The sequence below is a fragment of the Tachypleus tridentatus genome, chromosome 10, assembly GCF_004210375.1.
Source record: "Tachypleus tridentatus isolate NWPU-2018 chromosome 10, ASM421037v1, whole genome shotgun sequence".
Classification (NCBI taxonomy): Eukaryota; Metazoa; Arthropoda; class Merostomata; order Xiphosura; family Limulidae; genus Tachypleus; species Tachypleus tridentatus.
This window is the reverse complement of record NC_134834.1, coordinates 36998640-37012037: the sequence shown is the minus strand read 5'-3', so window position 1 is coordinate 37012037 and position 13398 is coordinate 36998640. Positions and strand designations below refer to the sequence as shown.

The 13398-nt window shown below is 35.7% G+C and overlaps 1 protein-coding gene across 8 annotated transcripts in view; it reads left to right on the top strand.

Annotated features, from left to right (window-relative positions):
- The window catches only part of LOC143229062 (protein slit-like), a 561294-nt gene that overhangs the window by 138791 nt on the left and 409105 nt on the right, over positions 1–13398 (top strand). For all 8 annotated transcript variants that reach the window (XM_076460805.1, XM_076460803.1, XM_076460801.1 and 5 more), the window contains 4 exons: positions 5854–5925; positions 6448–6519; positions 7926–8089; positions 8576–8714. In XM_076460805.1, coding sequence (XP_076316920.1) covers positions 5854–5925; positions 6448–6519; positions 7926–8089; positions 8576–8714 — 447 coding nt within the window. The remainder of the gene's footprint in view (positions 1–5853; positions 5926–6447; positions 6520–7925; positions 8090–8575; positions 8715–13398) is intronic.

The following is a 13398-nucleotide window of genomic DNA, read 5'->3' as shown; positions in this document are numbered from 1 at the left end:
CAACATGAAGAGAAGATATAATTATCTGTATAAAGAAAAGCGCTCGCCAAGATAGTATTAGAGTATTGTATAACTTATCCGCTTTTCTTTTGTATTTTCTGTGACTGTGTTTTTTACCATTCATAAATACACCATCTAGCTGAAGTTGCTCGTTATCTGTGTCTTCTGTATATGTATCGTTCTGAGGTTCCATAATTATTCAAGTTACTGATGATACCACTGGTGTTAGCATATAACAGTTATTTGATTGTCGTGAACATGCCTCCCTTTGCAGAGATAAAACAAACAACTTTAATTGTACCAAACTGAAAAAGTATTTTTCAAGAAACAAGCTTTCTTGTTTCTTTCCGAATATTTTCAGAAGCTGCCCAATGGTTACCTACTATCCGTCCCTAATTTTGAATTGATGGACTAGAGACAGGGTAGCTAATCAACAACATTCACCGCCAGCTCTTATGCTACTCCTGTTCTTTTGTTTTTTTTAATTTCGCGCAAAGCTATTCGAGAGCTCTCTGGGCTAGCCGTACCTAATTTAGCTGTGTAAGACTAGAGGGAAGGCAGCTAGTCATCACCACCCACCGCCAACTCTTGGGCTACTCTTTTACCAACGAATAGTGGGATTGACCGTCACATTATAACGCCCCCACGGCTAAAATGGCGAGCATATTTGGCGCGACGGGGATGCGAACCCGCGACCCTCAGATTACGAGTCGCACGTTTTAACACGATTGGCCATGCCGGGCCATTGTTTGGAAGTAAGCACAAAGCTACAAAATGGGCTATCCGTGCTCTGCTTACAACGGGTATCGGAACGCGGTTTCTAACGTTGTAAGTCCGTAGACATTCCGCTGTGCCACTGGGGAGAGGAGCTTTAAATAAGAGAGAACTGCATGATTTCTTTCGTTATCGGTCTGGATAATTTGATTTCATTAATAACCTTCCAGTTGTAATATTAAACTAAAAAATGAAAGAGTTGCACTTTTTTATGTAGTATTAATACGCTAGGGCCGGCATGGTCAGGTGGTTAAGACACTCGACACGTAATCTGAGAATCGCGGGTTCGAATCCCCATTACACCAAACATGTTCGCCCTTTCAGCCGTGGGGACGTTATATAATGTGACGGTCAATCCCACTTTTCGTTGGTAAAAGAGTAGCCCAAGAGTTGGCGGTGGGTGGTGATGATTAGCTGCCTTTTTTCTGGTCTTACACTGCTAAATTAGGGACGGCCAGCGTAGATAGCCCTCGTGTAATTTTGTGTGAAATTCAAAACATACCAAACCAAACTTAATACGCTGATGTTTAAGTGATTTCTTGAATTTTCTTGAATTCTTTAAAGTATATTATTTGTTCGTTTTAAACAGTTTTTTTTTGCTTAAGGAAAATAAACAAAATAAAAATAAAAAAAATATTATTTAATTTTTTTATTTGAATGTTAATGGTTTGTTTGGAATTTCATGCAAAGCTATATGAGAGCTATGTGTGCTATTCGTCCCTAATTTAGCTGTGTAAGACTAGCGGGAAGGCAACTAGTCATCACCACCCACCGCTATCTCTTGAGCTACTCTTTTACCAACTAATAGTCGGATGGACTGTCACATTATAACGCACCAACAGCTGAAAGGACGAGCACGTTTGGCGTGAGTGGGATTCGAACCTGGGGCCCTCAGATTACGAGTCGAGTGCCTTAATTATCTGGCTAGGATGGGAGGGTGTAATGTATCTATCTTTAATAGTAATGATAACTGTGGTATTTGTAACTAATAACCTTCTTTTTATTTCCGTTGTTACGTTGATACAATTCAGTATAGTTGATGCAGTGGGTAATATATGCATACGGTTATTGCAGCAAATGGCATATCAGTATGAGTGGGGTAGCCAGTAACGTGTCATACTGTTGTTGCAACAAATGACATGTCAGAACGAATGCAGCAGCCAATAACTGTTAAGTATCAATGTTATTCCAGTATCATTTTGGTGTGTCCTATAGCCACAACATTTTCTGTTTGTTTTCTGAGCGTTGAGAGCTAATATTGATGTATTAGGGTCTGTATTAAACAGATAAGCTACTGTTGATATTCTGTATATTGAATCAGTTTTGTTATGTGAGGCGTCAGTTAAAAAATACGAACCCTGATATGTAATCCATGCTATAGTTTGATTAAAAGAATATAGTACAAAAACAATTGAAATATGTGTTAAATGTTCAAAATACATGCAAACTTGATCATGTCGAGTAAAAGAATGATGTTGCATTTGATTATCGTTATGTTATATAGAAAATACATTTCAAACCTACATGAACATTATTTCATTATTAATTTTTGAGTCCCCCACTAGTACAGCGGTATGTCTACGGATTTACGAAGCTAAAATCAGGGGTTCGATTCCCCTCGGTGGGCTCAGCAGATAGTCCAATGTGGCTTTGCTATAAGAAAACACACACATTAATTTTTGCAACAAAATAACGTATTGGATCATTCCCGTCGCACCAGACATGCTCGCCCTTTCAGCCGTGGGGGCGTTCTAATGTTACGATCAATTCTATTATTCGTTGGTAAAAGAGTAGCCCAAGAGTTAGCGGTGGGTGGTGATGACTAGCAGTCTTCCCTCTGGTCTTACACTGCTAAATTAGGAACAGATAGCCCTCGTGTAGCTTTGCATGAAATTCAAACAAAAATTGAGCTACTTTAGCTATGGTTGTTAACTCTTGTTTAAACGGTTCGTAATATGTGACTGTCTCACCAACGGCAACAAAATGAGGAGTGAGCTTTTAAGTAAATGGGACGCAAGCCATAAACCCTCGGTAATCAGTCTGAGCACACTTGGCCACACCCGAATGGAATATTCAAGCGTTTTTTTTTTTGCTTTTTTTTTTATTCGCAGTGTCGTATATCATATAGATAATTTTGTGTTTATTTACTAAATTCAATTTCTGTTCCAGCGTCCAAAGCATATAAAGAACGTCACGTTAATAATTTATATTAGCTTCAAAATGTTGCAAACTATTAGAGCTTGAATAAGATTAGCGCATTTTCTGTATTTTGCTATGAAATATCAGTTGTTTCTTTTAGACAATGTTTCCAGGTGTCGTGACCGTCTCTTGCAAACATGTAAATCGTTTACTGGTGAACAAGAAAAAATTTAATTGCTTATATAACTATAGAAGAAATGCTACTCTTGCGAGATTCGTAAATGTTATTAACCTGTATTGAATGCATGCTAACTCAAAGGTTTTTAAATGTAATGAATTCCTGTGAGAACGTTTTACCCAATAGGTTAAAACTTCAAATGCTATTTGTTGACTGCAAGATAATCAAAGGTGTAATTACATGAATGAAACGGTTTATATCTAGTTCAACTTAAGCTTTATATTGGGTCAAGTCTTTAGGTTTTACATGGTAATTGTTAGGTGATTAAATTTATCGAAGTGGAATAATATCTGAAGTAAAGCGTTTTAAGACTCGTCCACCTTAATCTTTTACAAATAAATCTTATCTTTAAATTTGACTTGCTAGTTCCCAGATTGTTGAATGTTCTAAGTAAGAGCCACTAGTAAAAAAGGATTAAACTAAATCAAAACTGTAATTCTTTCAAACGTTTAAGGCCTTTAAGCATTTCACTTAACTTGCTAGTCGTCTAAGGAAGAAACTAGTAAAAACGAAACAACCGGAAGGTAAGAAATACGTCTAACTTCTTAAACTTAATTTATTCCTTAATGTTTGTTTGTTTTGAATTTCGTGTATAGCTACACGAGAGCTATCTGTGCTAGCCGTTCCTAATTTTGCAGTGTAAGACTACAGGGAAAGCAGCTAGTTACCACTACTCACCACCAACTCTTATGTTACTCTTTTACTCAACGAATAGTGGGATGTTTGGTGTGATGGGGAATCGAACTCGCAACCCTTGGATTACGAGTCGAGTGCCTTAACCACCTGGCCATGCCGAACCATTATTCCTTAGTGTATTTTACTTGTTAATCGTCAAAAGATGTAAGGAAAAAATTAGAATAAGTTATTTGCGAAATGTCCATATTCGTTGTCAGATAATATGACTTACAAGCAAGGTAAACCACTGGAAAAGGAATGTGGATATAATATGAACACATCTGAAATATGAGTTAACTAGTCACAGTGACTATTTATTGTAAATTCTTAGAATGGAGTTTGACCTTGTAGTGGGATTACAATTAGGTCATCAGGCGACACGATTCGCTGCTGTCAATAGAATACAGTTTAGGCAAGTTCGAATTAAACTCCTCACATCCAGATGTGTAAACAATTTTTGTGAGGATCGTATTTACCAAAGAGATTATAAAATTATTAAATAATCATATTTGTGTAGCAGCATTGAATCGTTATAAAAAACATGCTTTGTGTTTGGAATTGTACCCCAGGTCACTTCTATACAGATTTGATCAATAGTTTAGTGAACATCAGATTTGTTACCTTATGAGTGATTCATCTACTTTACTGTTATCTATGTGAAGATGGAAGAATTTATTGCAGTTTATGTTTGTTTTTCACTAGAACTGTGTATTATTTGTAACTGAATAGGAGTAAAATATTTTCGGCGAACATATATCGTGTAAGGTGACATCCTCGCCTTTTTCGATTCAACACTCTACAGTAATACATTAATTGCAATCTTGAAAATCATATTAATTAGAAGATACAAATTATTCAACTTTCGACAACAACAAAGCAGTGCACATGAACTAATCCATCAAAACTTAGCGAACAAGTGGACTGTTCAAGAACATTGGAATTTGTCCAGGCAGCAATATGGAGTTCTATAACCTCTTAACAATAAAAGAAAACCTTAACAGTTGATGAATGTATTAACCAGAACTACTCTCGCTGATGGATATGTAGAACAAGTTCGGGTGAGTTTTATCACAAGATATATGAATATGGTCAAGAAAGGTTAATAGAAGTTAGTTACTTCGAAGAATGAATGTTAAAACTTGATACTTTAGTGAAAGACATTCTAATCTATAAGATACTTTCTGGAACACTGTTAAATACAAACATCGTGCTTACTCATTGAATACGTTACAAAGTGGTTGTACGAACCTTTTGAGTTAGAGCTAACTACAGCAGACTATTTAACTGTAACTTTCAAGCCCTTTTGATTAGAAACAAAGTAGAGAATGTTATTTTTAATCAATATCGTTGAGTAAATCCTGCGTTTTTAAACCGTGTTTCTAAGATAAGTTTAGGTTTCTGTTCCTTTTTTTTTTCTCCCGTTGGGACAGCGATAAGATTACGGATTTACAACGTTAAGATCAGGGAGTCGATTCCCCTTGGTAAACACAGCACAAAGCCCGGTGTGGCTTTGCTATAAGAAAACACACACACACTCCTTTATCTTTTCTTTAAAAGTATCTTTAGATAGTTTAGTGAAACCACAATAATCAATATGTTTCTATAGAAACGTTTTTGTTTTTTTTAACTTGCAAACAGGCACGAAAACAGTATAAAGTTTTATAAAACACGTAACTGATACTGTACTAATGAATTAAATTTTCTATTTGACGAAAAATTTTCTATTTCTATTTTACAACTACTTTAGAATTAGATTTAGAAATAATTATAGTAATATTGCGTCCATAACGAATAATAGCTTATGAGAGTAAAATAAACGACGTTGATTCCAACCAATCCATTTGGTTGAGCCAAAGGAAGAAAGTTCCCATAATCCGCTGCTAGGGCGAAAGTGATTAAAGCCCTGGAAGACAGATGTTCTCGTACGTCCGTGGTACGGACCTGTGTTTGAAGTAATGATTCGTAGTTGATATGTTGAAGCTGACACCTTTCTAAGCCTCTTATTAAGTTCCTTTCTATTGCTTCAGGCAGTTTGACAACAACGAGATTGCTTGCATCGACGAAGCAGCTCTCCGAGGACTTCATCATCTGGAGATTCTGTGAGTAATGATTTCCTACACTATACTGTTTTGTTTCTTTCCCACTTAGTCCATACTTCCAGTTTCAAACTAGAACAATTCCATTACTTTGATTGATTGCGAACTAGTAAGTAAGAGCTCCAGTTTTATCATTAACTACTCTTAAATATTGTAGATTGACAGTTGCATAAATGAAAAACTTAGTTACGTGTTCCATTTCTTTCTTCCAAGTATTTTACAAAACTCAAAATTAACTTGAGACTCTCAGTACGGACTAAGATTAAACTTTTTTACAGATGATTAAGTATTGTAGATATTATACCGAAGAAAACTCTTAAAGTTTACAAACTCAAATGTTCTCACGTGGAGAAAAAATTATCACATGTGAAAAATTTGTATTTTTAAGCAATGTTTACATATAAATGTGATTTTTTTATATTTTGCCATGTGTTGATTTTCATCAAGAAACTTTTGTTTCTTATACATTCACAAAATTGAGAAATAATTGTATGTCATACTCATATGAACATTAATATTTTACAGCACGTTGAACAAAAACAACATAACGACTTTAGGAAAGAATCTCTTCGAAAATATGAAGAAATTAAGAGTTATGTAAGTAGAGAATGCGATACTTAATAATTTTAACATGTATAATGCAAACTTCACTAAAATTTGTAATGTCAGTTACGATTAGCATCAAGGACTCTGTAAAGATTTTTCGTTTCTTTACTTTAGCCCGACTCTTAATCTGAGGGTCGTGGGTTCGAATCCCTGTCACACCAAACGTGCTCGCCATTTCAGCCGTGGGAGCGTTATAATGTCACAGTCAATCCTAGTGTTCGTTTGTAAAAGAGTAAGCCAAAGGTTTGCGGTTGAGAGTGATGACTAGCTGCCTTCCCTCTAGCCTTATACTGCAAATTAGGGACGGCTAGCACAGATAGCCCTCGTGTAGCTTTGCGCGAAATTCAAAAACAAATAACAACAAACAAACCGAGCACTCCTTTGCAACTTTCTGATACACAATGTCATCTAGCTGCAATCGACTGCAATCAGATTTCCATGTCTTGTAAGCTCTCCAACATGCTATATGTAAGAACACTTTAAATACGGACAGCAAAATGTCTGCGGGCTCACACCGCTGGAAACCTGGTATCAATACCTGTGGTAGGTAGAGCACAAATGACTCATTTTGTATCTTTTGTGCTTAATTCCAAACAAACAAACAAACAAACAAATTCTTCCTCACGGTCAGATAGGAGTTGAAAGAATTTTTCTTCTCCCTAAAGGTCAGATAGGATTTGAAAAGGATTTTTGTAAAAACATATATAAATATATTACTTGAAAGATCTATATATACTTTTTTTTTCAAATTGATTAGTTGTTAATCACTATAAAACGTTTTATACCTTGTATAACTTTCTACGGGTTCTAAAGAATTCGCTGATGGCACCGCTGAAAATATTTACTGGTGAGAAAACATATGATGCAATTACAAAAAAAAACAACAAAACGAAATAGAATAAACTATCTGTTTATGTTGTTGTAAACGGCAAAGCTATACAATGGGTTATCTGAGCTTTACCAACCACGGCTATTAAAGCCTTAATGGTCTATGATCTTATTTGTACATATAACAAATTTCTTTATGAACAAACTGGCAATAGTGAAAGTAATTATTGCAAATTGACATCAAATATTTCACTTGGGTTTACTAGTTATTCGTGTCCGTCCATCTTTAATCAATAAGTCTTTTTTTCACTTATGAGCCAAAAATAAGGATGATTTATACGTCTAACAAGAACTGTAGGACAGAACTCAAGATCTGGATTGTATTTCCTCAACCACATGCATTCTTGATATTCCAACCCAAAAAATCTTTAGTAGAATGAAAACGGTTTTAAAGCTTGTTTGTTTGTAGGTTTCATAAAAGCACTTTTGTGTATGATTGACTCTTTCTCCTGTTTAGGGCTGTACACATCGCAATAAATAGTATAATAAATGTTATTTGACTTCCACAGGCGTATATCTGACAACCCCCTTACCTGCGACTGTCATCTTTCCTGGCTAGCTAGCTGGTTGAGAAGCAATCCTCGTTTAGGACTCTTCGCACGTTGCGCTCTCCCTTTTTACCTAAAAAACAAAGACATCGCAACTTTAGATGGATCTTATCTTAGGTGCAACGGTAAGTTTTAACTCCTGGTGATTTCAGTCTCGCTAATGAATAGAACAGACGAAATTGTACTATTTAACTATTAGCTTCTGATCGTTTTCATCTAAATAATAAATACAACAGTCAAAAACTTCACTCTAGCTTACGGTTTTGGCTTTGAGCATTGTAGTATCGCGGTTCTCAACCTATGATACGCCCCCTATGGGTGTGTGGGAATTCTAAAGTGGGTGTCAGCGACAGTAAAAATCGATTTGCTACTCTACAGGTATAATGTCAATTAGTTTCTTTTTAATAGAAAAATACATCAAACTCCGTTTTACTTCAGTTGTAACAAAACATATTTGCTCTAAACAAACTTATGTGAATATTACATCCGATCGACCATCACTATGTCACGTTAACACACGTGAAGTGTCGCTATCTTTGAGGAATATGTTTTCAATATGTGTTCACGATTGTAAATTTTACAACATTATTTGTTCTTACCTCTTTTATTAGGCGTGGAAGAGATCTCTAGTGGTTGTCAGACAGAACTAATGTGTCCTTACCCTTGTTCTTGTTTCGACGGTGTTGTAGATTGTCGAGACAAAAACCTGAAGAGAATCCCAGAACGTATTCCCGAGACAGCAACAGAGTTGTAAGTCCAAAGTATTTATTACAACTTAGCGATTATTAGTTAATTATGAAATTACGAAATAAAATTATTTGTACAGTCACTGAGCAGTGATATCTTATAAATTAAGAAAACATCGTGATATTTACTCATAGGAATTAAATTTCTTAAATGGTTGATTAAAAAAAAAAGGCTGAGCCATTTTTATTTTCTTTTTTTCGTACAGTGAAATCAATATCTAGTCTTTGTTCGAGCTTTGCGAATTTTCGTTATTCATTAATGTAATTCCAGAGGTACTTAAAACTTTGAATGTGTGACGGCTGACTCACGAATTGAGGATCGTTTTGTTTTCGTTTAAGATTTAGAAATTAATTTTAAAATATTTTCAAGCCATGTTTGATTGTTTGCTGAATTATTTTGAAGTGATAGACTAGAGAAGTAAAACAGTTAATTAGCATCTCCCAACTCTTGAGTTACTGTATGCCAACGAAAAGTAGGATTGTCCATCAAATTATAATGTCCCCATGGTTGAAAGAGTAAAACATGTTCGGTTTATTATGATTTATATATCTTTTATAATCAGTCTGGGAAACTTCTACAAGTAATTCTGGTTTTCTGGTGTATATTGCATTCGGTTCATTATAGGGTTCTCCTATCCGTGGCATAACCTGGTAGTTAGAAAGCTCAACTCACAATCCACCGATTGTGGGTTCAAATACCCATCATCTATCATGCTCTCTCTTTATGCTGTGGGAGCGTTATAACATGACGATGAATCCCACTATTCGTTGATAAAAGAGTGGCCCCAAAGTCAGCTATAGGTGGTGTTGACTAGATACTTCCCTTCTAATCTACCACTGTTAACTCGTGATGACGAGAAACCCACTTGAAGTAAAAATGTATCTCAGGATGGCCGGTATGGGTATTAACACTTTTACTAATAAAGCGGAGAACAACATTTCGACCTTCTTAGGTCAATTTCAGGTTAACAGAGAGAGAGAGTCTGCAAGTAACCGTTGTCAGACACATGTCTTGAAGACTAGTGTGTCGTCCCTGAGACATGTGCCAGACAAAGGCAAGTTGCATATTCTTTCTCTGTTAAACTGAAATTGACGTAATTGCTTTATTAGTAAAAGTGTTAATACTCATACCGGCTATCTTGAGATACACTATCACTGCTAAATTAAGGACGACAGGCACAGATAGTCCTTGTATAGCTTTGCGCGAAATTCAATAGAAAAGAAACCTAATTTATAAAAATGTACTATTTTTCTTCAGTTTGTAAAAGAAGGAAACAGTAGAAACAAGCAAAAAAGACCCTTTAATTGTTTTGTTTGTTTAGTTCACTAACGAAACAAGTGTTATAGGGTATTATTTTACGAGTCTGTCATTATTGTATTCTCTGTGTGAAAATATGTACCCAAAGAATCGATTCTTCACCACATCAGTGGTTTAAAGTCTCAGTGAATGACAGTTCTTATTATGCTTGTGCAGGGAACATTCGCTTATGGATACTTATACAAACTTGGTAAATCTCTCATTTCAGAAATAAGCTGACTGTTCGGTTTTTGGCAACAGTCTTGACGTATCATCCTTTATCCAAAGAAATGTTTTTATGATTACCATTATTTGTTTTTTATTATTTTATTCAAGCATTGCAGATTTTTTCCAGGATTACACTATGTAACACAAATTTAGTTCCTGCGTAGTATGTGTTATTTCTTAATTGCTTACGTTGTAAAAGTACAGAAAATGGCCATTATTCCCTTCAAACTTTGCTTTTGTGACTTGGATAATGAAATTTAGAAATTAACATATTTTCTATGTAAAAACGGGCAAATTTGCACATTTCCATTTACATAAGGTCTGAATAAAACAACATATAAAAAATGTTTAGAAGTGAGTAGTTTTTCAAGATTTGCGACTGTAATATAAATCACTTTCACGTATCAGCCCCCAAATATAGTTTCCCATCATGTTTTTGTTATACGCTTCTTGGTAGCGGCGTTCAAAGTCCAGTATATCTTGGTGGAAGCTCTTGCCTTATTCCTCAGAGTATGTTCTCATGTTCTCCTTGAATTTATCAAGATGAGCGTCAAGGATATGGACTTTCAGGGACATCCTGCAGCCCATTTTGCTGTAGTTCTTCACCAGAGCCTTAACCAGTTCCAATTAATTTTCGGCCTTGTGATTGCCAAAGAAGCCCCGAACCACTGCGATAAAGCCAAGTTTTTTCCTTCCTATTGAGCTTCTTGAGGAATCTGTGCACTCCAGGATCTTCTTTATTTGTGGTCCAACGAAGACACCAGCTTTGACCTTTGCCTTAGACAACTTAGGGAAGAAGTTTCAAAGGTACTTGAAGGCTGCAGACTCCTTATCAAGAGCTGTTACAAGTTGTTTCATAAGACCCAATTTTATGTGCAATGGTGGGAACAACACCTTCTGTAGATCCACTAGTGGCTCACACTTGACATTGTGCCTCCACACAGAGAACTCGGTCCGTTGTAGCCACTGCTTCCTATTGTAGTGCGCTGCGGTGTTCCTGCTGTCTCAAAGGCAAAGGTAACAAGGAAACTTGGTAAAGTCTCCTTGGAGACCCATCAGGAATGCCACCATTTTGAAATCTTCGATCACCTACCAGCCATACTCATTATACTTCAAGGCTTCTAGCAAGGCCTTGACGCTGTTGTATTCCTCTTTGAGGTGCACCGAATGAGCCAAGGGAAGAGACGGATACTTATTCCCGTTATGGAGTAGCAAAGCTTTAAGGCTTCTACAACATTCTAAAAAGTTCTTCAAATTATTATAAGTTCGAGAAAATTCTCTATCAGCTACTCAGCAATGAATCTATCTGAAATGTTCTGGAAAATGGGTAAATTTGAAAAATTTATTACCAAAGTCACAAAAGCAAAGTTTGAAGAGAAAAATAGGTTTTTTTTCCGTTTACTTTAGGCATAAGCAATTGGGAAATAACACTTTCTGTCCAGGAACAAGAAAAAGTAAAAATTTTGTTACATAGTGTTATTCTTGCGTTTCAAACTTGTTTGTTTTGTTTTGAATTTTGTACAAAGCTACACGAGGGCTATCTGCGCTAGCCGTCCCTAATTTAGCAGTATAAGACTAGAGTGATGACTAGTCATCACCACCCACCGCCAACTCTTGGGCTACTCTTTTATCAATGAATAGAGAATTGACCGTGACATTATAACGCTCCCACGAGTGAAAGAGGGAGAATGTTTGGTGTGACGGAGATTCGAACCCGCGACTCTCAGATTACAAGTCGAGTATTTTAACCACCTGGCCATGTCGGGAAAAAGTTTCAAACTTGACTAAAGTTTGACTAAACTTGACTAAACACAAACACAAATTGCAGAGTTGGGCGGTAATTACGTATTTATGGATTAAAATAGAATGAGCATAAGCTATAGAGAACTAATTGATTTTTGCCAACTGCAATTTTATATATGTGTATATATACACTTGAATCAAAGTCTATATAAAATTTATTTTATTCTACTGAACTGGTTTTATTATAATACTAGTGCTGTATTCTCCTATTCTATTAAACTGGTTTTATTATAATACTTGTGCTGTATTCTCCTATTCTACTAAACTGGTTTTATTATAATATTAGTGCTGTATTCTCCTATTCTACTAAACTGGTTTTATTATATTATTAGTGCTGTATTCTCCTATTCTACTGAACTGGTTTTATTATAATACAAGTGCACTTACCATGAGTGTTTAAAATGGTGATTGTAATTTCATATTTGCATAATAAATATAATGGTTCTGGAATTTTCGACATCAGTAGCATGTTATAGGCCAAAAGGCCTGGTCATGTTTCTCTACAGCTCATTGATCTAAACCCGCATCTAGTTTTGAACTACTTATCAGAGGGCGAGCAGGCAGTTACAAGTACTTGCCGCCGATGGCTTCGTCACACTTTTTAAACCAGTGAAATAGTAATATTATTATTGTATAATAATTACTGTTAAAATATTTTACTTGAAAAGCCGATAAACGCAAAGTGATTCCAGTACTAAGCACGGCACCTCAGGCAAAAAATGTCTAGTTATCTATTACTGAACAATCCAACAGTGTGTGTGTGTTTTTCTTATAGCAAAGTCACATCGGACTATTTGCTGAGCGCATCGAGGGGAATCGAACCGCTGATTTTAGCGTTGTAAGTCCGTATACTTACCGCTGTACTAACGGGGGGCTTATCCAATAGTGTATATATATATATCGTTGTCATCAATTTCATTTATAACGACTTTTGCCATGAGAATGGTGACTGTACTATGTTATAATGGGTACAAAATATCAAATCATAAAAGCCTATCACACACTTGAATTATTTATTTAAATCTATTAAAAACCAGTGAAATAATAATATTATATTATGATAGTTTACATATAATATTTTAAATGAAAATTCAATAACCGAAAAGTGTCTCCTAGACTGAAACTTCAACCAAACTTTGGGATTAACAGTTCACTTATGACACGCTCACAGCCCAAAGTGTGGACTGTGTTCAGTGCAATATGTCTTGAACCTTAAACCTTTTGATCCATAACCCGAGACGCTAACCACAAAAAGCCAAACCCAACCTGCTACTACTGATCCAAAGATACATTATTACTGATGCTGCTTGATGTCAATCTTTAATCAACTAGTGAACCTGATATTCTAAACTTCAAAATA